Source organism: Meles meles, chromosome 2 (genome assembly GCF_922984935.1).
Source record: "Meles meles chromosome 2, mMelMel3.1 paternal haplotype, whole genome shotgun sequence".
Lineage (NCBI taxonomy): Eukaryota > Metazoa > Chordata > Mammalia > Carnivora > Mustelidae > Meles > Meles meles.
In genome coordinates this window covers 74680499-74696873 of record NC_060067.1, presented here as the reverse complement: position 1 = coordinate 74696873, position 16375 = coordinate 74680499, and the positions used below count along the sequence as shown (strand labels likewise).

Below are 16375 nucleotides of genomic sequence, written 5' to 3'. Positions count from 1 at the left end.
AGTCTAAGTTCCACAAACAGAGACTAATTAAGAGATTCTGCTAGTACAAGTGAAAGTTAGTGCTAGGAAAGATCAAAAGCAGATACGTGTTTTAAAAAGCATTTACTTTCTAGTCCATACCTTTAATTAGCTGCATAACTCCAGGGACTATAATTATCAGAATTGCTGTGAGCTTGCAAAAGGTTAGGAAAATCTGAATCCGGGCGCTCCAGCTGACACTCATGCTGTTTAGGACCATCACTACAGCTGCAAACAAACAGATGAAGTTACAGAAGGTGAATTCTCATTGGCATGAAGACATCTTAAGTCCTTGCTATTCAAAATGCCACCCATTAACCAGCAAAGTTGGCATTACCTGGAGACATTTTGGAAATGCAGAATTTCAGGCACTGCCCTAGACCTAATAGATACATTTCAACAAGATGTCTAGGTGATTTTTATGCACATTGAAGTTTGAGAAGCTTGGATAAAACTATCAGACAGTAAAATTTCATTTCTTGGTCTTTGTATATGTCAATGAGAGTGGTCATATACTATAGTTTCCTAAAAATCATATAAAAATATCTTCGAACCAAATCCTGAAGTCATCATAATATGCAATCAAATTGCTGAACATGACTCTCCAGCCTGGTAAGTCAGGTAACTCTTTCCTCCTGTAATGATGTTACATATATGCACCTGCCAGAATGGAAAGGAATGGAAAGACTCACAAAAGATGTCAAAAATTTGGCTAGTACCTTAATCTTCACTCTCAGAACTAGCCCTAGTGAGCCCTCTGGTTTTCCACTCCACCTTCCAATCAGCACATGAAGGAGAGACTTTAAAACTACCCTAAAAATATAGGCTTCCAAGATGTGTTTAGGGACTTAGACAAAAAGAGTTATATGTAATGAGTCCTAAAGTGTTCCCAGACTAGGACACACCTTGAGTGTGAAGCCAGCAGACTTTTTAAATGATGCCGTCTACAGTTTCCGGAATAACACTCAACTATCCACTTTCCCCACATAGTAGCCCATGATAACCCGGAGGATAGAACAAGCATTTTCTCTCTCTGTATTGCTGGTGTCCATCTCCATACTTGGCCCAAGAAGATAATCAACACAATTTTGTTGAATAAATGAACGAGTTGGATCTTCAGTTTAAAAAAACTATCTTTCAGCTAAGAAGGCATGAAAAGAATGATGATATTCTAAGACCTGACTTCTATACTCAGCTGGAATGACTTCTAGAGGTTCTTCTAGACCATGGGTTTCAACTTAATGCTCTTTCCAGAAGTTTATATTCATTGTTAGCTCTCCCACCCCTGCCAAAGCTACTTCCTGAAAACTACCTGACATTGCAGTTATCATCTATAAGCTTTATTTTTTAAAAAGGTGTATCCCTCCTAAATAAATAACACAAATGTATGAACATATTTCTCAAGGGACAAAACAACACACAGGACTTTTATAATTCAAGTTGCAATAGGAAGTTTTCCTATTATACAGTCATCAATTATCTTCATAGTCTCCATTGACTTGTATAATCACTAGCTCATTTCAGAACTTTGGAATCAGTGCATATGTTACCAACACATAACATATACAGTAATGGCGAAAATTTTAAAATAACCTAGACCCCTAAAGGAAGGCTTTTTAATGATTTACTATGCAGCCATTTAAAATCATGATGTGGCTAAATATGTATTGAATGAAAGGGTGTTCATGATATATTACTGATCAGTGCAACAAGTTACAGAGAGAAGGATGAATGGATGGATGGATGGATGGATGGACAGAGAGAGAGAGAGAGATAAAGGACACAAAGAAAGAGAGAAATGAAAGGAAAGAAATCTGAAAGAGTATTTACCAAAACACTAACAGAAGGTATCTATAGATGACAGAATGTTGCATTTTGTTTTATTTTTATTTATTTTTTCTGTATTTAATAATTTTTATAATGAACATACAGCATTTTAAGTGAAAATCAGTAAAACAATTTTAACTTTTGAAAAATTCAAGGATGGGAAAATAAGAAATCAGAAGATCCCATACAAAGTTAAATAAGGGTTTACTAATGATGAAATGTTTCTAGAAGTAATGATGAGAATGATCAGAAAGGCTGGAACCTCAAATAATCTCCATGGAAGGCTAACAGAAATATTTTGCCTATGTTTGAAGTTAAACACATGAAGAAAGACAGGTCTATTGTTAATGGCAGAGTGCTTTACTTTATCAGAGGAAGGATAAAAAATAAAATTATTTTTCTTTCTCCAGCATAAAGCACTTATGTGCTGAAAATAATTTAATGCAACCCTGCTCTCCACTTCATCATCCAGTTATTCTTTTATTTTTTTCTATGCAAATGACTCTGTGATAAATGAGTCATCATATGAAAGCATTATTTTTTTAGTTAAGGAGATTCAGCATTGGCCTGAAAAAATTGGACTCATCTTCCCACCACCAACAAAAGAGCACTGTTTCCTTTTAAATAGAGCTCCTAAAACCTAAAACACTATTTCTGAAAGTACTCCACAATAGAAAAGAGCTGTTGTATAGAGAGAAAAAAAAGGACAAAGGAAAGAGAAAGAGAGAAAGGAAAAAGGAAAGGAAAGGAAGGAAAAGGAAGGGAAAAGAGAGGGGAGGAGAGGAGAGGGAAGAGGAGGGGAGGGGAGGAAGGAGGAAGTGAAGGAGGATACTTAATAATGAGTGGAATAGTGGAATACTAATTGTTTGGTACACCTAATTCTAGCTGAGATGTACGTCTATGACGCTGAAGTATATGGCTTAACAAGTAACAAGGCAACCAGTAGAGAGGGACCATGAAGGCCCTCAAGTGACTAGAAATGTTATTTCATCATGTGTCTTCACACAGAAATTTAAGTCTACATATGTCGCTTATCCAACAATATTGAAAAGGGACTTTGGGATTCACAAAATGCAAGAGCTTTCTGGGTTTCTGCAACGAATAATATCTATTTTGTTTTTTATAGACTATCTACCCACATTGTAATAAAAGAAATTTGAGTAAGTTCTGTGGTCCCCCCTAGCTTTACTTCCTTTGAATAATAAATGCAAAATTCACACATTAAAAACTATATTTATATTAATTTTGGCCTCTTTTTTCTTACCAGAATAAAAATACAGGGAGACATAATTTTTATTTACTTATTTATAGTGCAGTTTTCTAAGAACTGAAACACAGTCATGAAAGCTATATGTATAAATCCTGGAGATAAGAAATACATATTTGAAGAGAGCTGTTTCTGAAAAGGATCTTTAAGGAAATGTGAAGGACTGGCAAGTGTTTCCTTCTGTACTTCTATAATTCAAGTCCGTCTTTGGATTTGTTGAATAAGATTACTGAGCCTGGATATACAGGTTTTTCTCCCAGGTTCAGGTTCTCTCTGGTTTCTTACTTCTGACTGCTTCATGCTAAATTGATAAAATATATGGACACTATAGGTATGCCATATGGTGGGTTAAAGTCATCATTTCATGGTTTTTTACAACAGCTGCCTGGGTTACCTTTCTCTTTGTTAGCAGTCATTTCCTGGATGTATTGATTTCAGAGAGTTTGATAAACACCTCTAGCCATAAACATCTTTATAAAGGACAGACAGTCTATATTGAGGATCTTGATATTAAGAATAAAATTGGTAAGCATTAAATAATTGCAAACTGTTATAATGTGGCAGTCATTGTACAAAGACTTTACATGGAAAATGTTATCTAATCCTCATCTCTCTATGATGGGGATACTATCATTGAATTTAGCTTCCAGATGGGAAGCTGAAACTTGGGTTAGTATTTAACAGGCTTACATTCACACAGAATAAGCATAAAGATAGGACTGGAGCCTAGGTAAACTGACTTCAGAGTCCACACTTTTATCCCTAGCTCACAAGTAACAATGAGGAAGTCGCTCAAAAGACACACATGATCTCACTAGTATACCTAGTTCCTTCAAACTCCTAGTGGCCCTGCCTCTTTGTTAAGATACATGTTTATCTTGGCAAGGATTTCAAGATACTTTGATCCTACATTTTATTTGTCATCCTTCTGAAGGACATGGTTATTGATTTTCAGTGCTTATATATTTCAATACCATGTATATCTACTAGGTATGGTAGAAAAGGGATGGGTAGAGCCAGACTTCAGAATATTTAAGCAAAACCACTCCCCATGCTGTATTTGAAATGCTGGCCCAGAACTGATCCTTCATTTTCTTTCATGTAATTCAACAATGCCAGGAAAATGGTATGGGAAAAGCAAGTATAGTGATATAGAATAGAACTGGCTTATTTTTTTTTCTTATAATGCAGTCACAAGTGTTATTTTCTTTGCTTCTTCTAATTATTCTCACCAGGTGTGAGAAGCAGGGTGGGGCTCTTTACGCACCTATACCCACAGTAAATGAGGAAGGAAATGATGCTCGGAGACTGTTAGGAATGGATCTGGGATGAGATTTCATATGGTAAAGAAAGTATTGGGGCGCCTGGGTGGCTCAGTGGTTTAGGCCGCTGCCTTCGGCTCAGGTCATGATCTCAGGGTCCTGGGATCGAGTCCCGCATCGGGCTCTCTGCTCGGCAGGGAGCCTGCTTCCCTCTCACTCTCTCTGCCTGCCTCTCTGCCTACTTATGATCTCTCTCTGTCAAATAAATAAATAAAATCTTAAAAAAAAAAAAGAAAGTATTTTCGTTATAATATTCTGCCATTCATGTGTATACTATATAGGGAAGAGTTTTAGGAGACCAGAACAGAAGATTGGATATCATTTTACATATCGAACATCTTTCAGTGCTTGCCAAAGCTCCATGGACAGGGAAACTTGCTGGCGTTGCACAGGTGTGATGTTCAGACTGGGCTAGAGGAGAGCACCTCGTGTGAATGTGTAAGATTTCCCAGCTAGACATCCCTGTGCCTGACATGTTTATCCAAATGGATAGGAGTTCGGTTAAGCAAAAACTTTCCATCTTTATTAAACTGACAGAAATGAAATCGAGTACTTTCGACAAAGGGCAGATAAATGAGCATTTAGTAACTACCCACTCCTACCCCACTATCATTTCTCAAATGGTTGGTTAACATTTCACAAAACCTGAAATCCATTTTTTTTCTGTGACTTGATTCTAACAAGATCCTTCAGGTTTGAGCTTCTTCTATGCTTGAACTAGAGATTTCAAACTACCACAAACCCTTTCTTCCCCTAAGAAATACAGGGAAGCAATTCAGGAAATTAAGCTCTGTTTCCATATCTGACTAACCTTCCATCCTTCACAGGCAGAAAATCACTGAAACTCACTTTCAGGAATACAGAATAGGAGAGACTTGCCCCAGGTAAATTTCTCCTTCTCCATCTCCATGTCTACCCCGTTACTCCATTAAAGCTAAATTCTTCTTAAAGAAGAGTCTCGCTCTCCCAGTGAGGCCACTGACTTACATTACCTACCACTGCATCATACCAATTCCTTGTTTTCTCTTTCAGTGCTCTAATTATAGGAATATATTTACTCAGCATCTCAAGCTTGCAAACTTCCAGAACATCAAAATTTATAAGCTAATGTTATAACTAATGGCGAAAGTGAAGAAAATGTTCAGGTTCATCCAAGATTTACTCAGGCTTTGTGAACTCTTCTATCACGAATCTCTACTTCAAGAGTTTGATAAACCGCAACTTGCTTAGTTAGCCTTACCTATAAATGCGTTAAAACTTTGCTTTGAACAGTTTCCATTTTCTCCTCCAAAATGCAAATTTTCCCTTCAAAAAGTTAATAGCACTGGGATAAACAAAAAGAGTCTTCCAGACTCTTGCATGTAGTAGTATGTAGTGATTATCCATCTCATTTGAAGTCCAAAGTATTTGCAGACTTGTAAATGTTTACATAAAATCTACTGAAAGTTTGCTAATTCTTTTACTTAAGTTGATAAATACATAAATACATGTGCATAAAATAGATATAGTTTTTAAAACTTCTATTGTAAATTTACAAACCTCTCAAAAACATTACCTCTATCTTCTTTTCATATAATAATCATTGGTATGGTTCTGCCTCAGTCATTTGAGGGACAAGAATATAATGGTTATAATAATGGCTATTAGTCCAAGTGGGACACCAGATTTATCAAGCACTTTCTACAGATAAGGCACTTTGCTAAAGGCCTTAAAAATCTGATGTAATTTCATCTTTCTGTGGCCATCTAAGACAGATTGCCTTTTCACAGATATTTTGCCAATAAATAAAAGTAATGCTTAAGACGCTTTAATATTTAGCTCCAAATCACAAAACTAAGAAACTGTCACAAATAAATTTCAATTCCAGCCTGTTTGCCTTCAGAGCCAAAGCTGTAACTACTATGCTAAGACAGTTCATCCCACAAAAGCTTATGGTATTAGATCCGAAGATCACTTTGAACAAATTCTGTTTAATTTACCACCATTGTCCTGCTGCCTGAGAAAACTGAAGATATTTAATCCTCCAGGTTTAACAAGTAGATTTTCCTGCTAGAGAAAAATTCTTAGACCTCTTCTCATAGAATCAGTCAGTCAACAAATATTTATTAAACACAAACACCACACAAAGAGCCATGTGAAGGGCTGGAAATACAGCAGTGAAAGGGCCCTTGGTCTCATGGAACATCCAATGATGTTTTCTCACAAAAGTATCAATAGCTACCATTTTGCAATTTGTTCTTAAGAAATTGCAGGCATTACCCAAACCACTAAACATATACTGTCTCGGTTAATATCATTTAATCCTCACAAAACACCCTATGAAGACTCCGGAGGATTTACAGGTAAGAATACTGAGGTGTGGAAAGGTTCAACGATTTGTCCCTGAGTCTCACATCTGTAGTGTGTGTTAAGGGAATGATGAGTTAAGTTTGCCATTACCTCTCCAGAACTCAGAAATGTCTACCTCGAGTATTTTTTTTTTTTCTTTCTTCAAAGATTTCACAGAACAATAGTGTGTGCATGTTTTGCAGATAAAGTACAAATCCAGAATGAGCCTAAGTTCAAAATATATGTATCTACACATAAAATATTTTTATATGTAATTAGCTCTTTCCTGTAAACAAAACACTCACCTCTCTATTGGCAAATATGCATTTTTCTCTTCATTGTTCTATTGAAACACTTTAGTCATGCATAACTGAAATTTTTTTCATGAGTATGCAATTCAGTTATTCTTGCGTTGTTTACTATTTCCAGACAGTTCTTATTCAAACATGACCATATTGATTCTTAAAACTGATTTAATTAGCACCTGGACTTAATTTATTGTTTCCCATAATATTCAAAGGTTTGGCTTCATATCATTTATGCAATGCTGTATATTTTCCTTTTTTTTATTTCTTTCAAAATTTGTCTAATATTTGTGCACATTGATAAAAATGAATAAATTCCCAATCTGGAGACCTCATCTAAGAAGTGGTACTAATAATCACATATTAAAAGTAGAATTTTATCATGACCATCCATGGGCAGCTAAAACCACAACACTGAGAGTGAGAGTCGGCTAACACTATAAAATGCATGAATACAACATACACAACCAACACATGAACAGCACTCCAGGAAGATAAAGGAGTATCATTCAACATATTATCCGTGAGGAAGGATAATTTCTAATTCAAAAATCCATTAAATCGTTGGGTTTTCATCTTTAAAATTCTATGAACAAGGTGGTTTTTGTTTGACCATATCAGAAGGTTACCCATCACATCTATTGATCCACTGCAAAACTAGCATGTAATGTAATACCAGGGATCACTCTGAACACTTATTTTTTTTCTTTATTTTCCAACACAAATTTGGCAAGGAACTGAAGCCAAAGGAGCAGGATGTGGAGAGCAGTCCTATCATGCAAAAAGTCAATGGAAACTTCATCATTAATCACCTTTGCTTTTTTTTCTCCTTTTCTTATTTATATCTATGATACTTACTTATGCCCACAGCTGTAATGAGCTTGATTGCAAGTTCAGGAATTTCACATTGAATAAAAAAGGGTTCCAGAATGTAGCGTCCAAAGGCCAGAGAAATCACAGCAGTGGCTGCAGGGCTGGGGGAAAAAAATATTGGTTAACAAAGGAAAAAACAAATAGCATCTTCATTAAACTTTTACTACCTTGAGGTAATGTTATTCAACATAAAGAACAAGTTAAATATAAAATCCTGTAATTTTCCAAACTTCATACTTGATTAGGTTGTCACAGACATTTCGAGTAAAATATGGCCTATAACATTGGTGGTTAGTTTAAACTTCTCAGATGCATGAAAGCAAGACTGGGTCCTATCAATTTTGTCCCTGCTTTCCTAGATCTGACTTCCCCCCCCCCTTAAAAATCTAGTTTATTATTTGAGATCCTGATGGAGCTGGGCTTTACAAGAAGCAGTCTTCTCAATAAGTCAACAACTAAACTCCACCCTCAAGCACAAATGGGGTAAGGGTACAGTGCTAATGAATGGACCATGGTCAGGAGAATGAATACAAAACCCAACTTCAAAAATTATTATTAATAAGTGCTCATTGAAAATATATGCTTTTGACCTTGACATTGTATTCTATTCTTCCTATTTTTTTCCAGTACGGACAAAACTTGAAGAGCCAAGTGATTATTCTTAATTTCATAGAAACATTCAGATGCAAAGTATAAGTTGAAAAATAGAAATGCTGTTGTGCTTTTACACAATTGAGAAAATACCCATGAGACAAGAAAATTAAATAAGTTCAGGTCTATAATAAAAGAGGTAACAAACCATTCTACTTTAATTCTTCAAGTATTCCTAAGAGAAAATTGCATATGCCTTTAAATACACTTCTAGAAGAATGCACGCTCTTTAGATACACAGGCAAGTTCATGGAATTATCTAATTTCTCATACCAATCTTCACTTTCAGCTTCTCTCCTCATAGCTCCTCAGCACCCATGCTCAATCCCTAGATTGTCAGAAAAACCAACCACCATTATGTTCCAATGTCGGCCAGCTTGTACTAGACAGCACCATATACGTTTTTGATTTTCTTCTTTTCCTAAAGACCCTCTCCTCTTCCACCCTCAAAAGATGATTTTTCTTATTCTATATCATTTGCAAATTTTTAATGTATAAGTTAAAATCTGATCACATCATTTTAGTGCTTTTAAAACATGCTCAGGATATGCAAAATCCTTTAGTTACAGCGTCATCTGGTCTAAGCTTTCCCTTCCTCTTGGTTTGCTTCTTCCCGCTAGAAGGACCTGAATACTCCTTGCCAGGAGCCCCTGCAACTCATTGACAATGTTTTTATACCTCATATCTTTGTTCAATCTTTTTATGCTCAAGAAAGTTCTTTTACTCTTCTGATTGGGTGAGAGCTCCATGAGTACACCCTCTTACTGAGTCTCATGGTTTCCCTTTCATGGTGCTGATCGCAGTAGCAACTTTATCCTCAGTATGTGATTCTTGATCGATAACTATTTCCCTCATGTGACCCTGAGCTAAGTGAATTCCAGACCCTGTCCATTTTTTTTTTTAAGGCTTTATTTATTCATTTGACAGAGAGAGAGAGACACTGTGGGAGAGGGAACACAAGCAGGGGGAAGTGGGAGACTGAGAAGCAGGCTTCCAGCTGAGCAAGGAGCCCGATATGGGACTCGATCCCAGGACCCCAGGATCATGACCTGAGCTGAGGGCAGATGCTTAACAACTGAGCCACCCAGGTGCCTCTAAGACTCTGTCCATTTTAATCACTGTTTTATCCCCAGTGTTTAATAGAGTATCTGTCCTAAATAGAAACCCAATAAATATTTGAATATATGGTTAATGTGTGAGTTCACTCTAATGACCCCTGCTATGTACTGATGTATGATTTTTTTTCTTGAAATCTGTGTTCTACAGATTATTCCTGGCAAGTCTGAAGCATCATTTTAAGTATTTAGACACCATGGGTGCTGTCAACAGATGAGAAATATTAAAGTACCTAGGCATCTTGTCAATCCTCAAGTCATTGATTACTCTGCTTATTTGGAAGAACAACTAAGCACTGTGAGTCCCTTATTACAAAGGACTATATGAACCCTTCATAATAAGCTTCTAGAATATATCTAGGTTATTTCCTCTGTCAGTACAAACACACACACATGCACACACACGTGCACACACACACACACACACATCATGAAGCAGCTCTTTTGCAGTTAAATTAAGGTTTAATTATGTGCTACTTGGGAACAGGAATTGTGGCTCATTCCACTTTAAGATCTCTTTAACATACCATTCAGCACTCAGTAGCTGTTTAAGGAATAAATAAATAAGTGAATGAGCACTGTATCTGTGCTACTGTGAACAGAGAGATCATGCTCACTATAATGCTAAGCAATGAGCTAAAGCCATGCAACAAATACATAGCTGCAGAGGGATTCAGGTGCAGCTACATCAGGCAACAAAGCCCACCATCCTGATAGGCCATTGCTCAGAATAAGTAGTGCCCTCATTTGAATACTGAGAATGTTTGTATTCAAAATATTGAAACTTAAACCTTCAGTCAAAAAGAACTAAATTATTTGAAAAGAATTTAATATTGCCGCTCAAAAAGAATTTGCTATCTGTGATACTCAGGACACTGATTAAGAAGTATAATGGTTTCAAAAAGTGTGAGAGTTGGTTTTATGTACTTAAAATGCCCACAGTTCTGATGGGAGAAACAGAACATAGACACCTGGAAATACTAAGTAAGAATACAAGATATGCTGTATGTCAAAGGAGACACTGCATTTTTTCAGAAGAATTAAGAGAGAAAAGAAATATAAACTAGGGTGAACAGAAAATGAACTATGGAAAAGACAGGATTTAAGTTAACCTTTGAAGAGTAGTATTCAAATAAGTCAAAAAAGAGCAGAAGGTATATATCCCAGGCAAATCCCAGATTTTAGAAAAGGACAAAAATACTTCTTTATCATTATTTCATTATAATGAGTTTAAAATAATGCTGAATTGTCTAAAATGAGAACAGACTTATAGAAGTAAATACTATTCTAAGCTCTTTGTTAGAAAAGAGATACTTACGACTATAAAAATCATGCGTAGTGTGAAATTGATACTTATTAACTCGGCATTTTCCCCTTATGCCCCAAGTGTTAGGATAAAAGCTCACAGGAGCTCTCGGCTGCATATGTCTGATAAGTTTACAGTAAGAGCAAGTTTCTTCAGTTATTTCTGTTAAACTCTGTAATCAGAATGTGCAAGTCACATTTTATGGTAGCAGTCAGGCTTAAAGAACTATGATACTCCACACTTCTCAGTGTGTGATGAAGTCTTATCAAAGACTTCCCACAAAGGTAAAGGAAATTTGCTATTCAGAGTGACTTAGCACTATTTGGGTTGAACTGAAGCCAAGATAATTAGAAAGGAGAATGTATCTTACAGCAATAAATTTTTTTTTCGCAACTGTAGTTCACTGATTTGCCTAACAAGAGGAAGTGAGTCACTCAAGCTTTGTTTTGTTTTGTTTTTTATAAAGTAGTAAACTCAGTGACACAGTAAGTTGTTAGGCACAGAAGTTTCCTGGTCACGATACAGAGTAAAGTTAAAGAACGACGTAATCTGCAAGAAGAAAAGTATTGGCACAGCATTCAATTTTGTCTGGCCAGCCAAAAGGTATGATTTATCAAGTCAGATTTTCATGCTTCATATCCTTTCAGGTCAACATATTTTCTAGAAATGTCAGAGAATAATTGAACATTAAAGAAAATTAGTTACCTTAAAAGTCTGGCATGGTTAGAGAACGACTGCCAGTGACAAAACTGCCTAAACTAACATTAATTGACAGAGGTATTTCATACACATTTCAAACCCTGAAACAGACATGTTTACAACATAGTCACATGACATGCATATTCCTAATCAGTTAAAAATAATTAAGATGATTTAGAAAGGATGTAATCAATGGATTTATTTTTCCTTAATATTTTTTTTTCTTATTTATGCTCTTACCGTATTATGAGCAGTTCTACCCAGACTCGTACAAAAGCTGGTAATGGGCCAAAGACCTCCAGGATGTATGTATAATGACCACCAGATTTCTTTATACTTGTTCCCAATTCAGCATAGGACAAGGCTCCTGTGAAATTGTACATAATAAAAAGGTACGAAGTTAAAATAGTACCAAGTCATCCGATAGAAGAATTTATATAATAATGTTTATGTTATATGAGATGTTCCTACATGATTTGGTCTGAATGAGATCCTTATTTCAGGAGAAGAAACAGTCATTTGATTGTTAAAAGCCACCAAAATCTTTTTATATCTTCCTCATATTTGAGATCTAGTTCATTGTATTCAAACAGTATAATTTTGTTTGCAATGGTAAAGATAAACTTCTAAAATAGCATCATATTATTAAGAATTTTTAATCTCAAACCTGGGAAAAGGGAAGATAGATGCCAGTAACACTAACCTATTTTTAAAGGAAGTCACACCAAGACAAGGAATTGTCTCAAATTGACCTCATTATATTAAGAATCCTTTTTAATGATATTTCTGTTGCACATCAAAATTAACAAGATTAATTTGTTCTTCATAAAAGTATAGACTCTAGGCCTTGCAAGACCTCACTTAATTTGTAGGATATGGTTCGTCAACAAAATGAATTTTGACTCCCATATTCTATTTCTAGAAAAGGTTTTCTTGGACTTTTTTGAAGTGCACACTTCTGGGTTATTGAAATAACATACTGTTTAAAAGAGATGTTATAACTTATGTATATTAGGTAAAATTAATTATAAACAGTTAGCAATTTCAGCATTTATCAATACAATTCACATGGACCTGAGCAAGTTATGTAACCTCCCCACAACTATATTTCTTCCTTGGTAAAAGGAAAATCTCAATTCTCACCTCATAAGAGAGTTGTGAGTACTTATGTGATAATGGGCTCCAAAGACAGTACTGGGTCTGATACATTGAGAACACCTCATGAAATATACTTATTAATTTGAGTAACCAACTATCAAGAAAATGAAAAATACATCTTGATACTATGTAAAAGGTTCTGTTCATACTGCAAAATACTCAAATGTAACACAATTTTTGGCTGAGCTATTTCAGAGTCTAAAAGTGTGGGAAATTATTACTGATCAGAAAAGCTTCAGGCTGAACTGTCCAAAAGGAGCGAAATTTGGATATTCAGTGAAATCTTACTATCATTTATCCTATTCTTGAACTTAGCTCTGTATCAGAATCACCTGGAAGTAAATTTTTATTTAAATACACACAAGGAATGACTCTATGGCCCCACAGCTGTTCTCTACCAAGTGAGTCCAGATCTCCAATAGAGGGATCCAGAGAAATCTATTATTTTAAAATTTGTACAGATGATTTTAAAGGTAACTAATCTACAGATTGATATTGATATTGAGGATCACTAATATAGCTTGTTTATTTGTAACTAATTGTAACAACCTGCATTTTACTCTGTTGGAAACCAGTCGCCATGTTGGTAGCCTGTACAAAAAAGCTTCCAATACAAAATGTTATTGGAAAGTCTTAAGTACCTCAGAATTTATTGCCAGAGAATCAATACCTAGACCTGTGTATGCTTTGCTGAAACTCCAGGATAGTTGCCGTAGGTGCAGAACAGGATGTAAAAATCCATGTAGTGACCCTGGCTTTAAAAAAATTGTAAACCAAATACACAGATTCTTTACTCTTAGTCCCAGAGTTCTAGAGTTTTAAGAAAAAGATTTGTTTTCCTTACAGTTTGCTTTGCTTCCTGTTAGGAAGGCACTTCTGTCAAAAACTCCTAGGAACTTAAATGACAAAATGTAAATACAGATAAGTAGATTAATACAGGAGCATGTGCCCTGTGATTAGTAACCAAAGAATAACTCAAGTGTCACCTAGCGAGTCCTTTTAACTTTTTTTCCCCTGAGCATCTGCTTGAGTTGGTATACTTACACAGAACCATACTTTCATAGCACAATAGCATCTTAACTAGTTCAATCCTCAGCCCAATCCATTTTATTATACCTGAATAACTTTTTATTTTGTACACACATCAAATCACAGAGTAGGAGCTGCATGTATAGAAGTATGAAAAGTCCAGGAAATTGGTTTTTTCCTATTGGACATCGATTTATTCTCAATTTACCAAGTATTTGTAGGCAATTAAAGGCTGAGTGTGCACAAAGTCATTTAAAAAGCACAAGAGTTAGGTTTCTGTTTGTCTATTGATGTACATGCCAGACCCATACAGAATACCACAAACTTTCTAAAACCTGAAAAACAATTCTTCTACAGATCTTTCTATACGAAGGCTCTGTTTTGATAAGTTTTCCTTGAAGTACTTTCTTCCTAATAATGGATATTTAGGTTCTCTAGATGAACACCCAAAGTAACACATTAAAACATGACAAGGCCTTAAGAATGGAGAGATGGGTACACATAAGACCAAGAGATAGGACTCAGCCCTAGAGTTGGGGCAAAACTTTGTGTTAGTACCTTTACAGAGTAGAGCCTTTTAGAATTAAAATACACTAGTTGCCACAAAAGAGCGAATATATCTTAGACATTTACCGCACAGTGTAAGCAAAACTTAAATTTTTTTGACCGTCCACCAGTTTTTGTCACCTTTATAACTACCTCAGGTAGGTTTCTAGTAATTTGCCAACCCCATAAAAGACATTTATTATTTGCTATTAACATCAATCAATAAAAGAGATCTAGATTTGGAAGCAAAATTGATCATCATACTTCTAGTACTAGTTCTGTTCAGACTGACTCGGCGGACAGGTGGACAGGTGGACAGGTTATCCATGTCCCTGGAGACCCAGTGAACTATAAATGAAGGAAACAGATCTGGGCAAGCTAACACCCAATTCCAATTTCACTGTTTATACTTTAAAAGTTTACAGATGTTAGGGAGAGGTGAAAGATTGAAAAAAATTTGAAATATGCTCAGACCTTTACAATATTCCTGTGATAACAATATCACAGGAATCAAGTTATGTGCCACCACACACGGTATCATGGCAGGGACTGTTGAGAAGACATTAGGAACTGACAAGCACGCGAGGTTAAAAAGTTAAAAAGACTGCACCCCATCCCCCATGGTTTGTTTTGGCAATAAAAACATGATAACACTTCTGCTGAATGCTCAGTTCTGTGTCGAAATAGGCCACGCCGGGTTTCACTTCACAGGTGTTTCATTCAGCGTGCCGGCTTCCAAGACGCCTCAAACATACGTAACGAAGCATACTGCCTGGTACAGAAAGTTCGCACGGATTTTACTGGGTCATCAATTAGCTTTCGCTCTCATCGCCACAGGGAAGTCAGAAAACAGTCTGTCTTAGTCAGGAAAGGGGAATTCGGGCTGCAGGAAGCAACGTGGTGGAATTCAGCGTCCTGCCAACAGTGAACACCGTGTTTGGGTAGTTCGCACACTTAAACAAAAATCAGAAAGTTTGACGTAGTCTGTGCCATTCATTCACTCCTTAAAAATTACTCTTTGCTTTCTCAGAAAGTAAACTGCCCAGCATCACAGACATACCCCCCAGAGAAGAAGCTGCACTCACCAAATAGTGACAGGACCCCACAGACTGTCCAGATAATCAGAGACATGCCCACGCTGCCCGTGTTCTGGAGCACGCCCTTGGGAGAGATGAAGATTCCTGCTCCAATGATGGTGCCAATGATGATGGAGATGCCCCTCAGCAAAGTGATTTTCTTCTTCAGCACCACTTTTTCCTGCCCAGGGGGCTCCTTGCCACCCAAGGAAGGCAGCTTCCCATTAACATTCCCCTGCAGGTAACCTCCACTGGAGATGGTGGACACGGCAGGCTTTCTGACCATTGTAGTGACACACAGGAAAAATGAAATGGAGGAAAAAAAATAAAAATAAAACCCCCAAACTTTCAACTTTGTGTCTCTTGGTGGGACTGACCAAACCTCTTCCTCTCTGCTTTCAGACTGTCTCTTTCAGCGCTATTGTGTTCACAGGTGGGAACTCAAAGGTGTATTTTCCCCTTCACAGCTATCTAATTACTCCTCAGAAACACCTGTGTGTTCATGGTGCTCCCGCTCCTCCACCACCTCAGACTACCTCTGCTGCTGCGGCTGCTGTTACCGCCCTATGATTACAGACCAGCTCAGCTTCCTCAGGGGCTGGTATTTAAGCTCCTGCCTGTCACACCAACTTATTCCAGCTTAATGATGATGCAAATTCTCCAGGTTTGCATCAGCCACATGAGAAGGCTCCAGCATTACTCAGCTCTTTAAAAAAAAAAAAAAAAAAAAAACACAGCAGCATGTTGCTCAACTGACCTAAGCTTTGCAGAGAACAAAGCACACACTTTAAAGGGATCTTAACCAATCCAGAAGTAGTAAATTCGGAACAGACCTTCCCAGAGATTTAAAGCAAC

At 36.6% G+C, this 16375-nt stretch overlaps 1 protein-coding gene across 1 annotated transcript in view; it reads right to left on the bottom strand.

Annotated features, from left to right (window-relative positions):
- SLC7A11 (solute carrier family 7 member 11) overlaps positions 1 to 16078 on the bottom strand; it is a 72511-nt gene extending 56433 nt beyond the window's left edge. Inside the window, exons 1-4 of the mRNA XM_045997678.1 lie at positions 15530 to 16078; positions 11952 to 12078; positions 7926 to 8041; positions 121 to 246 (exon numbers count right to left, since the gene is read on the bottom strand). Coding sequence (XP_045853634.1) covers positions 121 to 246; positions 7926 to 8041; positions 11952 to 12078; positions 15530 to 15806 — 646 coding nt within the window. The 5' untranslated portion in view covers positions 15807 to 16078. The remainder of the gene's footprint in view (positions 1 to 120; positions 247 to 7925; positions 8042 to 11951; positions 12079 to 15529) is intronic.
- Between the last annotated feature and the right edge of the window lie 297 nt (positions 16079 to 16375).